Source organism: Solea solea, chromosome 1 (assembly GCF_958295425.1).
Source record: "Solea solea chromosome 1, fSolSol10.1, whole genome shotgun sequence".
Taxonomy (NCBI): Eukaryota; Metazoa; Chordata; class Actinopteri; order Pleuronectiformes; family Soleidae; genus Solea; species Solea solea.
This window is the reverse complement of record NC_081134.1, coordinates 27049786-27065359: the sequence shown is the minus strand read 5'-3', so window position 1 is coordinate 27065359 and position 15574 is coordinate 27049786. Positions and strand designations below refer to the sequence as shown.

Genomic DNA, 15574 nt, shown 5'->3' with positions numbered 1-15574 from the left:
CAGTGTTTCAGGGTAACGTTCTTTCTTTACTTTGTGCTTGTCTCTTCAAGGTGACACGCACACACACACACACGCACGCGCACATGCACGCACGCACACACTCGTCACAGGCAGAGTGAACGCTGCTGTTTTCAGTTAAAAGGCGATGAAAACACTTTGCTTTGAAGGCAGAAATTGTGTGTGTGTGTGTGTTTCTTTTATGTGAAAGTGAAGCTGTTTTCTGCTTCAGGGCTTCAGCCGGTCACACTGAGTGGGAGGTGTGTGTGTATTAATGTGTGTCACCAGCAGGCCTCTAATACTCATAACAGCTGTTTGCCTTGCACACACGCGCGCACACACACACACACACACACACTGTATAAAAACAGTGAGTGGAAAGTTTCCACTTTGAGGCTAGTAAATATTTAAATGTAATTTTCAGCCTCTGTGTGTGTGTGTGTGTGTCTGCTCCCTCTGTTGTCGAGGTTCTGAGGTTCAGACATTGACTTGTCAGAACCGCATAGACAAAGTTGCTGTTTTAAAGTTTCCTTCAGTGTCACAGTGAGGTGCTGATGGTTAACTGTGTAACCCTGGTTCTCTGAAAACAGGAAGTGTTGTCAGTGAATTCGGCTGCTGTGAATTCAGTGTGTATTACTGTGTTTATTACATCTGTGGAAAGATTCTGAAAGATTTGAGTTTACCACTTTTTGTTCATGAATCAGTGTGTGTGGGGGTGTGTGTGTGTATCTGACCTGTCAGCTGTTTGTCTCCAGCCGCTGGAGCGATGCGTATATACGGTGTGGTGAGCTGCGTGACGATTATAGCAGCTATTCATCCAGGAAGGCATGCAGAGAGACAGACAGACAGACAGAGAGACAGAGAAAGAAAGGCTGCAGCAGTGTTTGACCAGAAGCAGAACCATTAGTCTCATGCAGAAAGAGTTTTTTTGTTTGATATGAACATGTAATAAACAGTTTATAACTCATTATGATGCAGTCATAAGAAAACAGATTTGATCCACTTTAACAATAAAATCTACGTCACATGTTCACGTCTTTATCTCACTGTGAGATAGACATTTGTAAAGCACTCACTTTCCCACACCAAACCTCAAAGAGAAAATCTGATTTTAGCTGCAGGGACACAGGAGCTGCTGGTCCTCTGCTGCCTCGTGTGGTCACTTTGTGTCACTGATGTTAAGTCTAAACATTAAAATAAGACATTAGAACTTAGTGATGGGGGCAGCAGTGGATCAACAACTCCTCTGTGTGTGATTGTGACTGATTTTCTCTATGGGCTTTGGTGTGGGACAGTGAGTGGTTTATAAACTTCAGTCTCACAGTGATATAAAGACGTGATCATGTTTTTTTCACCAGCAGCAGGGGGCGCTCACAGCACAGTCAGCTGGATGTCACAACTATATCTCTTTATAGATCAATAAGTGGATTGATCTTTTGTTATTGATCTTTCTGTCATAGCTGCATCACAACAGGCCACAGACAGCTGAAACACAAGCTCATCAATCCACCCATCAGGTATTAGTGAGCTCAGTTGTGAGTTAGGACAGTGTGTATGTGTGTCTGTGCTTGTGTGAGTCTGTATGTGTGTGTGTGTGTGTTCACGCTCCTCTCCACAGTCACGTCAGCTGTATTCACTGTTATCACCACAAAGCATCATCGGTAAAGGAGGGGGCGGAGTTACTCTCCTGGGAGTTGTGGTTGGCTGCTTTCGTGTGACTGACAGGTGTCAGGAGACGAGCAGAGCCAATCAGCATCTGGTGAGGGTTACCGTGACAACTGAGCTCCAATAACGTCTGATTAAAGTGTGTGTGTGTGTGAGAGAGACAGGTGTCCAGCGAAGATTACACTTCTGTATTGGAGCAGCATGTTAACCATTAGCCTAGCGCGCCATCTGTATGTCATTACTGTGAATGGCCAGTTAGCTCATGGCTAATTTAGCAGGTCCACGCTGCTAATGATGCTAACTGTTAAGATTACAACAATACATGTTTCAAAATGCAACAGTACTTTTCAAACAGACCTTTCAAAATAAAATGCACTCTAAATAAATAAAAATAGTGGCTGTTTTTCAATATCCACACTTGTGTGTACTTGTGTGCACGTATTAGTGCGTTCTTCCGTACTTGTGAAAACGTCATCAGTCTCAGTCCAAGTTCTGTTCCAATTCTCAAGCGAACAGCGAGTACGGTTCTCAAACCCGGAAGTGTTCTGGCTCCGCCCATTTTACCAAGTATGCATCGGGTGGTGACTTGAGCGTACTTGGGATGGCCATGTATCCCAGAATGCATTTTGGCGGGACATAGCAACAGATAATACAAATATAAACCTGAAATAAATATTTTTGTGTGCTGAACGCAGTTTTAAGATCATTTGAGGCGAGAAATTAGTCATTTAGAATTCAAACATGTGCTTTGTGTATTAAAATATGACGTATTTATAGTTTGGCAGCGACGTTTGTCGGAGGTGATAAGCTCCGCCTCTGTGGACGCTCAGCGCTCACTGTGCCCGGCACACAGCAGCGTTACCTCGGCCTGTCCTGATGAAATGATCCGCTGGCTCAGACGTCGCTGTCATTAGATGCTTGGTGTGATCCATAGATTTGTTGTTGACCGTTTATTTTGTTTTTAATGGAAACGTTTTGACCTGACAGTTTGAAAGTTGGTATATTATTAATGTTTTATTTATTTTAACTTTGAATTTTAGATTTATATTAAAGTCGCATGGTCATTGTATCTGTATTTAAATATAATATGTACATACACATATATGTATGTATGTATATATATATATATATATATATACACTGCCTGGCCAAAAAAAAAGTCGCCACCTAAAAAAAAGGGTCACATGGTTGGACCGCCTTTAGCTTTGAATACGGCACTCATTCACTGTGGCATTGTTTCCATAAGCTACTGCATGCTATGTCACAAGATTTATTTCCGTCCAGTGTTGCATTCATTTTTCACCAAGATCTTGTATCGATGATGGGAGAGTCGGGCCACTGAGCAAAGCCTTCTCCAGCACATCCCAAAGATTCTCAATGGGGTTAAGGTCTGGACTCTGTGGTGGCCAATCCATGTGTGAAAATGATGTTTCATGCTCCCTGAACCACTCTTTCACAATTTGAGCCTGATGAATCCTGGCATTGTCATCTTGGAATATGCCCATGTCATCAGGGAAGAAAAAAATGCATTGATGGAATAATCTGGTCATTCATTATATTCAGGTAGTCAGCTGACCTCATTCATTGGGCACATAATGTTGCTGAACCTAGACCTGAGCAACTGCAGTAAGCCCTTACCTATTTGCTCAGTTAAATCGAGGTGGTGACTTTATTTTTGGCCAGGCAGTGTATTTTCCACATGGTACTGTATATTTTAATAAAAATAAATTAATAAATATATGTGAAAATAATAACTATACATATATGCATTTATTAAAAGTATTTCAATGTTCCTTTATCAACACTGTAAGTGGCGCTAATGAAGCTGAAGAACTCGGCACCACTCGCCGTTCAAACAGTAGAACAAGGAAGTAGCTGCTGTTCCAATTGAAGAATCATACTTGTGTACTCTGTACTTGGCAAGTACGTACTCCTGGCATACTTCTCAAGTACGCCTGGATTACATACTTGCGTACTTGAGTATTAAGAAAGGGCCAAAGTCTTCACTTTCATTACCAACTGCACCTTTCAAAATAAAATGGACTGCACCGTTCAAACTAAAATGTGCATCTGTTCTTCACCTGTAAATATTTCTAAACATCAAACTTTAAAAATAAAATCCCCATTACCTTTCAAATTAAAACAGCACAACTTAAATAACATTTTATTTTCTTACATTCCAACATAAACTGCAGACACTCCTTCAAAATAAAATGCACTACATGTCCTTACCTTTAGTGGCCACTCGAACACAGTCGATCTTTGTCTCCTGTTAGAGAGAGAGCAAGTTAGTTTCACACACACATGCACACGCACAGACACGCACACACACACACGCACATGCGCACTCTCACACACGCACACACTCTCTCACACACACACACACACACACACACACACACACACGTCGTAAAACAGAGCAGACAGAAGGCAAATGGCTGTGGATCAGTGCCTGTGCTGGCATTTAACAACTACAACACACACACACACAGATTGTATTGTGTGTTAATTATTGACACTGGGGGGTTTATAATTGGTGTGTGTGCTGAATAATGCAGCAACAGTAGAGCTTTTTACTGTCGCCGAACCACAAAGACCCTCTGCTGTGTGTGTGTGAGGGAGCATGAATATTCATGTGCACTTGTGGCTAATTTGTAGGCTATTTGTTAAAACCAGAAAGAAGCAAGATGTTCTCTTCACCAAACCTGTCTCACCGTGTGTGTGTGAACCAACCATCATTACACACACACACACAGCCCCATGGCAGCCCATTATGGCGTATTTCCACCGGCTCAACTCGCCTCGGCATGATTAGGTTGCATCTCCACTACAAAAAAAAGTACCTACTTTACGTGGGCGGAGTCATCGCTGCATGGCGGAGTGAAACTGCGGTGACTTAGTTTTAAACGCGACACACACAAGTGACTAGTGACTTTACACCAGACTTCTGTAGTTGTTAGAGATTAACCCACGTTTTTAGGATTGTTAAGTAGTTTTAACTGATCTACAGTTCGGCACTGTTCGGCTTGATTTGTTTCCACACGTCTCCGGAGTACAGCCTCCTACTCCAAAGACTACAGCGACAGCGGTCTGTGATGCACCTCCATATCTCACTTCTATGTGAGATATGGAGGTGTATTTACAAACATGAAGTGGTTTTTATGGTCAAAAACACCAGGGCCTGTTTCAGATCAAAACCACACCCACAGAACACGGACTCAGAGCCGGATTAAATAAATGGACTATACTAGGCAGACTCCATCGATGTTATTTATAAATTAAAATCTGAAACTTACCAAAGTTACTAATAAAAGTTAATTCACATTTTACATAGCGTAGTCTTTGGCACGAGTTGGTTCTTAGTATGCCAAAATAAGTCATGTGTCGTATATTAAACAGTCTATCAGACGTTACTACAAGGCTCTATTAAATGCTATTAAATTATCCTTATCTTATCCATTGCGAGTCATTGTTAAGGCACTAGTACCAGTAAATCACCAATAGGTGTCAGCATTGCTATGTAAACAGAGCAAATAAGATAAATGTTGTAAGCTATTGCATTTTGCAGAAAATCTTAATTAAATGTGTTGATTAAATTGAATAGTTTAATAAGTAGTCAAATATACAAAGACCAATAAAATTTGCAGTAAGAGAAACTGTCCTGTCGTGGTAAAGAGGTTTATTTTCATGGACAAGCATCACCTCTCTTCCATTTTCTGGTATTCAACACTCAGCAGCTCAGCTCCTGGTCTGGACTGTTTTCCCCACTGGTCTGGATGTTTCTCTGGATGGTGTACTGTGCAGTGTTGTTTTTGGAAGCCATTCTAGATTTAGTCTTAGTTTCAGTCTTTTGGACTAAAACGCTTATTAGTTTTAGTCACTTTTCAGTAATTTCTATATGTGATAGTTTTAGTCCAATTTTGGTCGATGAAAACTCAAAAAAGTTTTAGTCAGTTTTAGGTTTGTTTTTAAAAAAAAAATGAAGTATACTCTTACAGCATACATGGAGCTATTTGGGAAATGTATCAGGGATATTCCCATCAAATATGAAAGATATTCACTGAGCTTTTTTTGCTCATTGGTGGTTGTTTATCACAACCCAGAACAGAGCAAACACTCGCTGAACCTTTTTCCACATGTCCTCAACCGATACGCTCAGCAGCTACAACAAGTGTAGTTCTCCTTCTTCTACGGTTGAAAGTACGTCACTGGATGTGCCCGAACTCTAGTGCCCAGACTAGGAGGCACTGCTGTTTACAGGAGTGGTGAGATTCACCAGTGACGTAATTAGTCAACAGAAGTGCCTTGCTGCTTTGTAGAGCTCAGGAAAACAATCAAACCCTGCGCTCTCAGCAGTGGCTGAACTGATTGTCCTGGACTTTTAGGGCTTCATAGACGAGGTAATGACGCAGATACACACACAAACGCAGTGTTAATTTCCTCTTTAAGTAGTTTTAAGTGATCTACAATTCGACGCTGTTCGGCTTGATTTGTGTGTGGGACGTCTCTTCCTGTGACGTCACTCTGGCCAGTCAGTGGCCTGCAGTCTGACCAATCATCGCATAGTACCTACTCAGCGCACTTTTGGAACCTCACCTGAGCAGGTACTAAAATTAGTACCTGGTACCAGGTACTATGCTAATGGAAACGCTACTCAAACCATGGCATCGAGAGTAAAGTCGGTGGAAATGCGCCATTAGTGTCGCTGGTCATATGAGACTGTTGGAACTCATATAACACATTAAACTGTGTGTGTGTGTAATAAAGTGAGTTTGTTTTCAAACATATTTTTTTTACAAATAGCCAGTAATGTTTATCTGATGTCGAAACGAAATGTGTCATACTTGTGTGACATTGGCATTAGCTCCGGGAGAGTAGTTGGCTTAGCATTAGCTTCAGGAGAGTGGTTAGCTTGAGTGAGTAACATGACTTTAAAAATGATGTTGGGTGAGTTTGAGTGTTGGTCACGCGTGGTTGGTCAGAGTGGTGATGATGTCATCACATGATGAACTCACCCCATTGGCCGAGCTCACAGCCTGGTAGTAGATGCCATAACTCTTGTGAGGCAGCAGAGGAGCGTTCCAGTAACCACTGTACGTCCTGTTATCACCTGCACACACACACACACACGCACACACACAGGCTGTTTATCTTCACAACTTCCTGTTGACTTCTTGTTGACTTGCTGTTGACTTCCTGTTGACTGACCGACACAGAAGGACACAGGTGTCCTCAGGTCACTCATGGGCAGCTCTGCACTGAAGTAATACTGAGAGTTGAGCAGTGTCGCATTCTGGAAGTGAACGGGCACCGGATAACAACGCAGGATCTCTGCAGTACCTCTCCTCTGCCTGCGGGGGCGCTCCTCCTCCACCACCACCTGGTACTTACTACACACACACACACACAGTGGGTTGGTTCGTTAGCACTAACTCGTCTGTTTATATAAAACTAATGCTAAGCTAACACTGTTTTATATACACTGATAAACAGTAACAAATCAATAAATAATGCTCTCAAATCAATATAATACACACTGGTTTAATTTGGTTGAGCAGATATGAGGATTGACTTTTGGTTATACCCCACCCCCTCAAACACAGATGGGCCAATCACATAGAGTTTGAGCTTCATTCTGAACTGACACTTTTCTGTTTGTGTAATATAAATATAACAATGTTATTATGCTAATATTAGCATTAGCTAAACAGCAGATGCTGGTTCTGATTATAAACACCTACACAATGTTGCTTCATGCAAAAAAGCGTGTTAGCTCCATGCTAACAAGTGTGTTATAAAGTTGTTACCTTCATGCTCATAAAGTGTTAACTTCATGCTTATAAAGTGTGTTAGCTTCATGCTCATACAATGAGTTAGCTTGATGCTAATAAAGTGTATTAGCTTCATGCTAACAAGTGTGTTAGCTTCATGCGCGTAAAGTGTGTTAGCTCCATGCTACTAAAGTGTGTTAGCTCCATGCTACTAAAGTGTGTTAGCTTCATGCTCACAAAGCATGTTAGCTTCATGCTATCAAGTGGGTTATAAAGTGTGGTAGCTTGATGCTAATAAAGCGTGTTAGCTTCATGTGTTAGCTGACTCTACTGTCAGTGTGACCTCTGAGGTTCCACAGCGGACCAGCAGGTGGCAGATTTCACACACAAACACTGAGCTGCACCTGAACTCACCACACTTTCCTGAGGGACTTTTGAAACAATAGATGTTTTTTTCACAGGAAACAGGTTCAGGACAAAAGTCACACAAGCACACACAAACACACGCACACACACACACTCAGGGTGTGTGTGTGTGGACAGTGAAACTGCAGCATTGTTACATTTCCTGCAGGACAGGAAACTAAAGGAGGACAGGAAGACACTGTAACACACACACACACACACACACACACACACACAGTTTAATCCTCTCTTTTCTAATCTTTCTTGTCGTTCGCTCTCCTCCCCCTCACTTCTCTCTTTATCTCTTTTCTTTTTCTTCTCTTTCTTTGACAAACGTCTCCAATCACATTTCTTCACACTCACGTCACACACTCTTCTATCTGTGTGTGTGTGTGTGTGTGTGTGTGTGTGAGACAGTAATCTGATTACAGCTGCAGGTCACCCACGGCAACATCTTTTGTCTTATGTGAGGCTCTTGTACCTCAGTGTGTGTGTGTGAGAGTGTGTGTACACACACACTCTCACACACACATACATAGATGTCAAAGGAAACAATAGCAAAGTAAAATAGAAACAAACATGAAATTGTATCTGAGAGAATCTGTTCAGTGTGCTATCATGTCAATTAACACAGTGTACATCACACACACGCACACACACATACACACACACACGCACACAGTTGTTTACGTGTGTTTATGTGTGTACAGTGGTTGTTTACGTGTGTTCATGTGTGTTTACGTGTATTTATGTGTGTACAGTGGTTGTTTATGTGTGTGTACGGTGGTTGTTTATGTGTTTTTACATGTGTTTAGGTGTGTTTACGAGTGTTTACGTGTGTACAGTGGTTGTTTATGTGTGTTTACGCGTGTTTACGTGTGTACAGTGGTTGTTTATGTGTGTTTACGTGTGTACAGTGGTTGTTTGTGTGTTTACATGTGTACAGTGGTTGTTTATGTGTGTTTACGTGTGTACAGTGGTTGTTTATGTGTGTTTACATGTGTACAGTGGTTGTTTATATGTGTTTACGCGTGTACAGTGGTTGTTTATGTGTGTTTACGCGTGTACAGTGGTTGTTTATGTGTGTTTACGTGTGTACAGTGGTTGTTTCTTTGTCGTCACTTGTTGGACGTCAGTCACAATGATTGACAGCTCAGCTGTTAATCCTGTTAATCCTCCTCTGATTAGCTCCACCCGCTGATCGCTAATTAACCAGATCCCTGGTTACAGCTGTTGACATGACGACTGTTACCATGGATACGGTCTCCCCCTGAGCCCCCCGTTGTGTGTGTGTTTGTGTGTCTACATTTAGACAACTTTAAATAAGTCAAAATAAAAAATAAATGAATGACAAATAAATAAAAATAAATAAATAAAGACATAAATAAATAAGACACTTTAATGTTTCAGTCATGAAAACTTAATAAGTGTGTGTGTGTGTGTCACCTGACTGGAGCTCCTCTGCTCTGAGCAGGTCTCAGCAGGATGGTCACGCTGGACTCTGTCTGGTTCAGTGGAGACTCCTGATCGTAGGCTGGCATCAGAGGAGCTGAGGACAGAGGACAATGTCCAACAATAATGTCTTGTCACATCCTAACATCTGCGTCCTAACATCTGTGTCCTCTCCTCTGTGTCCTAACATCTGTATCCTCTCCTCAGTGTCCTAACATCTGTGTCCTCTCCTCAGTGTCCCAACATCTGCGTCCTAACATCTGTGTCCTCTGTGTCCTAACATCTGTGTCCCAACATCTGCGTCCTAACATCTGTGTCCTAACATCTGTGTCCTCTGTGTCCTAACATCTGTGTCCTCTCCTCTGTCCTAACATCTGTATCCTAACATCTGTGTCCTAACATCCGTGTCCTCTCCTCTGTCCTAACATCTGTATCCTAACATCTGTGTCCTAACATCCGTGTCCTCTCCTCTGTGTCCTAACATCTGTATCCTCTCCTCAGTGTCCTAACATCTGCGTCCTAACATCTGTGTCCTCTCCTCTGTGTCCTAACATCTGTGTCCTCTCCTCAGTGTCCTAATATCTGTGTCCTCTCCTCTGTGTCCTAACATCTGCTTCCTAACATCTGTGTCTTAACATCTGTGTCCTCTCCTCAGTGTCCTAACATCTGCGTCCTCTCCTCTGTGTCCTAACATCTGTGTCCTGTCCTCTGTCTTGTCCTGAGGTCTCCTGGTTGTCTTCTGCTCTTATTACCTGAGATCTTGGTGGTGAACTGTGTGATCACTGGAGGTCCAAAGCCTTTAACGGTGGAGGCTCTTATTGTGAAGGAGTAGGTGGAGCCTGGGAAAAGGCCGGTGAAAACGTGGCTCGTCTCATTGGCTGGTTTGAAAACCTTCCCGCTCTGATTGGACAGATCGAACTCCGTGTCAAAGGAGCTCAGAGCTTTGTATGAGATCTATGAGGAGGAGAGACAACAGGTTTTTTTGGGTAATGTAGTCTTGTGTAGAGACAACAGGGGTTTGTGGGTAATGTAGTCTTGTGTGTGCAGGTCGGAGCTGCCGTGTGATTGGTTACCTCGTACTGTCGGATCAGACCGTACGTCTGCAGCGGTTCCTTCCAGCTCAGACTGATCTGCTGCTCGTAGCTGCTGCCGACCACCGAGTCTAGGGGGACGACGCCGGGGACTGAGACACGAAGACAAAGACACGTTAACATGCAAGGTTTAAGGGACATGTTTAAAGGACAAGTGTGTGACACTCACCGTCCTCGTCTGTCAGCACCTGCAGCTCCTTGCTCTCCTTATGTCCCTCCAGGTTACTGAGGACAAGTCTCAGACTGACGTTAGTGAACGGTGGGAGGTTACGCACAGTGTGCTGAGGGGCGGAGCTTAAAGTGTCATACACCTCCTCCTCCCTAACCTCCTCCTTCATTGGCTCCCTGTAGGACAAGGGGGTGGAGTCAATCACAGTCATTCTTTTTCACTTGTATCACCTGTTGGCCCCTCTTGTCTCTTCCTGTAAGCCCCTCCCTCTCTGTTGACCCCTCCCTGTGCATACCTGCTGGTGCCCCCAGTAGGTTTGTAGCGGTACTGGGCCGTCACGTTGTAGCTGTGGCACCGAGTCACGTTGTATCCAAATGGTTCCCAGCGAACTGTCACCTGTTTGGACTGAACGTCGATGACCTCGAGACGCCGCGGACCGTGCAGCGGATCTGACACAGATGAACAGATGAACACATGACCATGTGAACAGGTGAACACATGAACACGTGAATATGTGAACACATGAACATGTGAGCAGACACACACAGTGGTGTATTGTATCTATGGGGTTAAATGTGCAGAGGGCGATCACACGTATTTCTTGATTTGTGTTTCATGTTGTAAGATGCACATAAAAAAATCCCATATGTGCCTAAGCCCTAGAGTCTACTTGTAAAACAGTGCCACCTGCTGATGAAGGAAGGCATTATTGAGACAAATATAACGTCTCAAAAATCTATGGAACTGTGGAAAGCGATGAATGTGTGTGCTGGCGATCCACAAATGCAGAATCACAATTCACAAACGCAATTTCCAGTTTTACAAATGTCATGTTATTTGAAAAAATCAATATGCAAGTGTGGATCACCCAATGCACATACGTGTCGATCTGTGCGACTTTCACGCACACACTGTCTCAAAAATCTGTAACTGTGGAAAGAGAGGAATGCGTGTGCTGGCGATCCACAAATGCGGAATCACAATTCACAAATGCAATTTTCAGTTTTATAATTTGTGGATCTCAAAACATGAAACACAAATTAAGAAATACGTGTGGATCCTCTGCACATATACAAATATTATTGGAACAAATTTAACCCCATATATTTCATGATGACAGACAGATTCACTCAGAGAGAGAATGATAGATGAGAGCAGGAGAGAGCAATTTCCCTCTGTTACTGTGTGTGTGTGTGTGTGTGAGAGAGAGGTTCTTCCTGTTATTGAGCCACACACACACACACAGACACGCTCTCTCTCTCTCTCACACACACACACACAAACACACACTCTCTCTCTCTCACACACACGCAAACAGACACACACACAATCACAGATGAAAGATGAAAAAGAACAGGAAAAGTGTTGTTCACTGATGGCAGAACAACACTTTAACACACAAACACACACACACATAGATGAAACATCACCACAGCAACAATGGGGGTCGGGGGTCGAATGATATCAGAGGAAAGTGAATGATATCACATAAAATCCTCCATATTCTCCCAGAGCGTACCTGTGTGTGTGTGTGTGTGTGTGTGTGTGTGTGTGCGTGTGTCTGTCTGTGTGTGCGCGTGTGTGTCTGTCTGTCTGTGTGTGTCTGTGTGTCTGTCTCTGTGTGTGCGCGTGTGTCTGTCTGAACTTTCCAGTGAACAAGACCCTGACTGATTGAAACAGATCTTCATCATGACTCCTCCATTCACCCTGCTGTCTCACACACACACACACACACACACGCGCACGCACACACACACACAGCTGCTTCTTTGTTCTCAGTAAAAAACGGGAAATTTCGAGCTTTTAAGAGTTTGTCATTGATTTGATCGTCTCTCTCCCTCCCCCTCTCTTGCTCTCCCTCTCTCTTTCTGTTGCTCTCCCTCTCTCTCATTAGAAACATCTGCTCGTTCACTCGTTCACTTCCTGCATCTGAATCAATACTTCCACTTCCTCTTTCACAAGAGTGGCAGGTGTTCAGGGGGTGGGGCTTAGGAGGAAGAGGAGGAAGAGGAAGATTCACGAGTTTTTATAACGATATGAGATTTGATTTAGTTTCATGTTGAAACGACTGATTATTGATTATTGATTAAAAATCTAATGACACAAACACAGCTGTGTGATTACTGTTTCACACTGTTACAAAGGGACAGAAGAACAGAAGGACAGAGAACCAGAAGGACAGGGGGACAGAAGAACAGAAGGACAGAGGACCAGAAGGACAGAAGAACAGAGGGACAGAGGGAAAGAGGGACAGAAGATCAGAGGAACAGAAGAAAAGAAGGACAGAGGGACAGAGGGACAGAAAAACACAGGGACAGAAGATCAGAGGGACATAAGGACAGAGACATAAACACAGAGAGAGTAAAAGTCCAGAGCGACGAGCAGAGCGTGAACATCTGAGGTGAAAAGAGAGAATGATGTGAAATATTTATGTGACAAACACCACACACACTTTAATGGATGTTCACACAAACACACACACACACTGACTGTGGTTCATTTTTTTCTTTAATAAAATTCTGTAAAAACACAAACAGTTGATTTTGCCGAAGTCAAAAGAACTTTTATCTTTATCTTTTCTATCTATTCGTCTTTATCTACGCCACATGATCGTGTCTTTATCTACGTCACATGATCACATGATCGCATCTTTATTTACGTCACATGATCACATGATCGTGTCTTTATCTACGTCATATGACCGCATCTTTATCTACGTCACATGTGATTTTCAGCAGTTGTTGATCCACTGCTGCCTCCATCACTAAGTTCAAATGTCTGATTTTGTCACTTCAGTGTTTGAAACCCATCGTTCAGATTGACCTCAGTGACGCAAAGTGACCACACAAAGCAGCAGAGGACCAGCAGCTAAAATCACTGATTATCTCTCTGAGCTTTGGCGTGGGAGAGTGAGTGGTTTATAAAGATCACACAATTTGATTTTTGGGTGTGGTTTACAGTTTTTTGGTAACTCTTCAGTCATATGACATCATCATGTTTATGTGACACACGCTGAGCCGCCTCACTGAGCTCTGAAGCTCGTATGATTGACACACTGATTTATTATTTAACACACACACACACACACAGATACAAAATCACACTTTCGTTCATTATTCATTAGCAGTAAAATTAATAAATAAAATTTGAGTTTAGGAAGAGAGTGTTAGAGCGTAGATCTCGCTCACACACACACACACTTGTCCTTTAAACATCTTTTGTTTCTGTTTTCTCTGAGGAGTGTTTGTTTTAATCTGCTGACAGTCCCACAGGGGAGGAGCTTACAGCAGACAGGTTTTCTACGGATGTCAACTTCTTGACGGAACCATCTCACACGCACATACGCACGCACGCACGCACGCACACACACGCACACACACACACACACACACACACACACACACACAGGTATGCAGTGTGTGTTTATAAGAACATACCAGACATCATGTGACATCAGCTCTGACATGTTGAGATGTGACTGTTTCTTTGTGTGTGTGTGATCATGTGTAGGTGTGTGTGTGTGTGTGGGCATGTGTCTGTGTAGGTGTGTGTGTGCGCGTGTCATTAACAGCTAATTAGCATGGCACTAACGAAGCACAGCTTACTGCTAACCATTAGCCACCTGATGAGCTCAGCGCCAACGTACCCTAGCAAAGCATGCTACGCTAATGACTCCACCATTACCATTCCAAATTAGCTCTGTGTGAGTTAGAGAGTAAAGGGACAAACACTTCAGGTCTGATCATGTGACCATGTGACCATGTGACTGACCTGCACACTTGGTCCTGGCTCTCAAAGGTGGTCCGGGGTTTCCCGTGCCTCCCTCCAGGGGGCGAGTGAGCAGCACGCTGATCTCGTACTCAGTGTCGGGGTCCAGGTGTCCGACCTTGTGGGTGGGCTTATCTACAGGTGTTGTGTCAATCAACATCCCTGACGTGGTGCGATACTCCACCTGGTGACCATCATCAGTACAGTCGTCACACACTGAGCACACACGTGATCAATAACTGATCAATACTTACCTCTCTCTCTGTGATCGGCCCGTCTCCGTTTATAGAGTTAGCGTTGAGCTGGATCCACAGGTATGTGGCGCCAACCGCCGTCAGCTGAGGAGGAGCGATGGGTACAGGAGGTTCTGAGGGATGCAGAGGGGGAGGAGCTTAATACACACACACACAGGTAATACACACACACAAACACACTTCTAAAGAGGCAGGAAGGAGTTAACAAGTTAATTAATATTCGTGACCTTCGGCGAATCACAACAGACCTGGATTCTATTACCCAGAATCCCCGGTGGTGCTGCTCTACTTCCTCCTGACCCACTTCACCACACACACACACAGACAGACACATGCACGTGCACACACACACACCTACACAGACACACACACACTCACGTTTGACAGTGAGGTCAGAGTAGGAGGACACGCCCACTCCATTCTCTGACTGGGCGATGCAGCGATATCGTCCTGAGTCTCCTTTAGTCGTATTTTTTACGTCAAAACTCGCCTCATAACGACCAGAGTTCATGGGTTTGGTTTCCCTGACGACAGCTTGACGACCTACCATCCCCTAATACACAACAATCAATAATCAATAACACATTTAGTCAGATCAATAAATGAAGTACATGATCAGAGTATTGATCAGAGTATTGGTGGGCGTGTACCTGCAGGTAGAGCAGCAGGTTGCTCTGTGGTTGTCGGTTAACGGTGCAGCGAAACACGGCCGTCTGTCCTGCGTTTACCTCCGCGCCTTTGATGCGCATGAAGTGAGGCGTGTTCACTGAGGAGACACACACAGAGGTCAAGGGGTCGCACACTGATGACATCATCACCATGGTAATGGCTGACCTTTTTATCTTGTTTCTTGTGCCAAGCATTGAATATGATCCAATCAGTGTGTATGTGTGTGTGAATGGGTGTATATGTGTGAGTGTGTGTGTGTGTGTGTTTGATGTTCATATAAGAAAACAACATGAAAAATGCAGCAGGTTCTGTAGATAAACAGATCAAAGTCCA

At 43.5% G+C, this 15574-nt stretch overlaps 1 protein-coding gene across 7 annotated transcripts in view; it reads right to left on the bottom strand.

Annotated features, from left to right (window-relative positions):
- Nucleotides 1–15574, bottom strand: part of LOC131464558 (receptor-type tyrosine-protein phosphatase mu-like) — an 83094-nt gene that overhangs the window by 30460 nt on the left and 37060 nt on the right. For 4 of the 7 annotated variants that reach the window (XM_058637102.1, XM_058637121.1, XM_058637112.1 and 1 more), the window contains exons 6-18: nucleotides 15223–15338; nucleotides 14951–15125; nucleotides 14573–14685; nucleotides 14322–14502; nucleotides 10846–10999; nucleotides 10551–10726; nucleotides 10364–10473; nucleotides 10043–10244; nucleotides 9285–9387; nucleotides 6871–7052; nucleotides 6678–6772; nucleotides 3895–3931; nucleotides 732–806 (exon numbers count right to left, since the gene is read on the bottom strand). In XM_058637102.1, the coding sequence (XP_058493085.1) occupies nucleotides 732–806; nucleotides 3895–3931; nucleotides 6678–6772; nucleotides 6871–7052; nucleotides 9285–9387; nucleotides 10043–10244; nucleotides 10364–10473; nucleotides 10551–10726; nucleotides 10846–10999; nucleotides 14322–14502; nucleotides 14573–14685; nucleotides 14951–15125; nucleotides 15223–15338 (1719 nt within the window). The remainder of the gene's footprint in view (nucleotides 1–731; nucleotides 807–3894; nucleotides 3932–6677; nucleotides 6773–6870; nucleotides 7053–9284; nucleotides 9388–10042; nucleotides 10245–10363; nucleotides 10474–10550; nucleotides 10727–10845; nucleotides 11000–14321; nucleotides 14503–14572; nucleotides 14686–14950; nucleotides 15126–15222; nucleotides 15339–15574) is intronic. The other 3 variants (XM_058637137.1, XM_058637143.1, XM_058637152.1) reach the window with 1 other exon arrangement.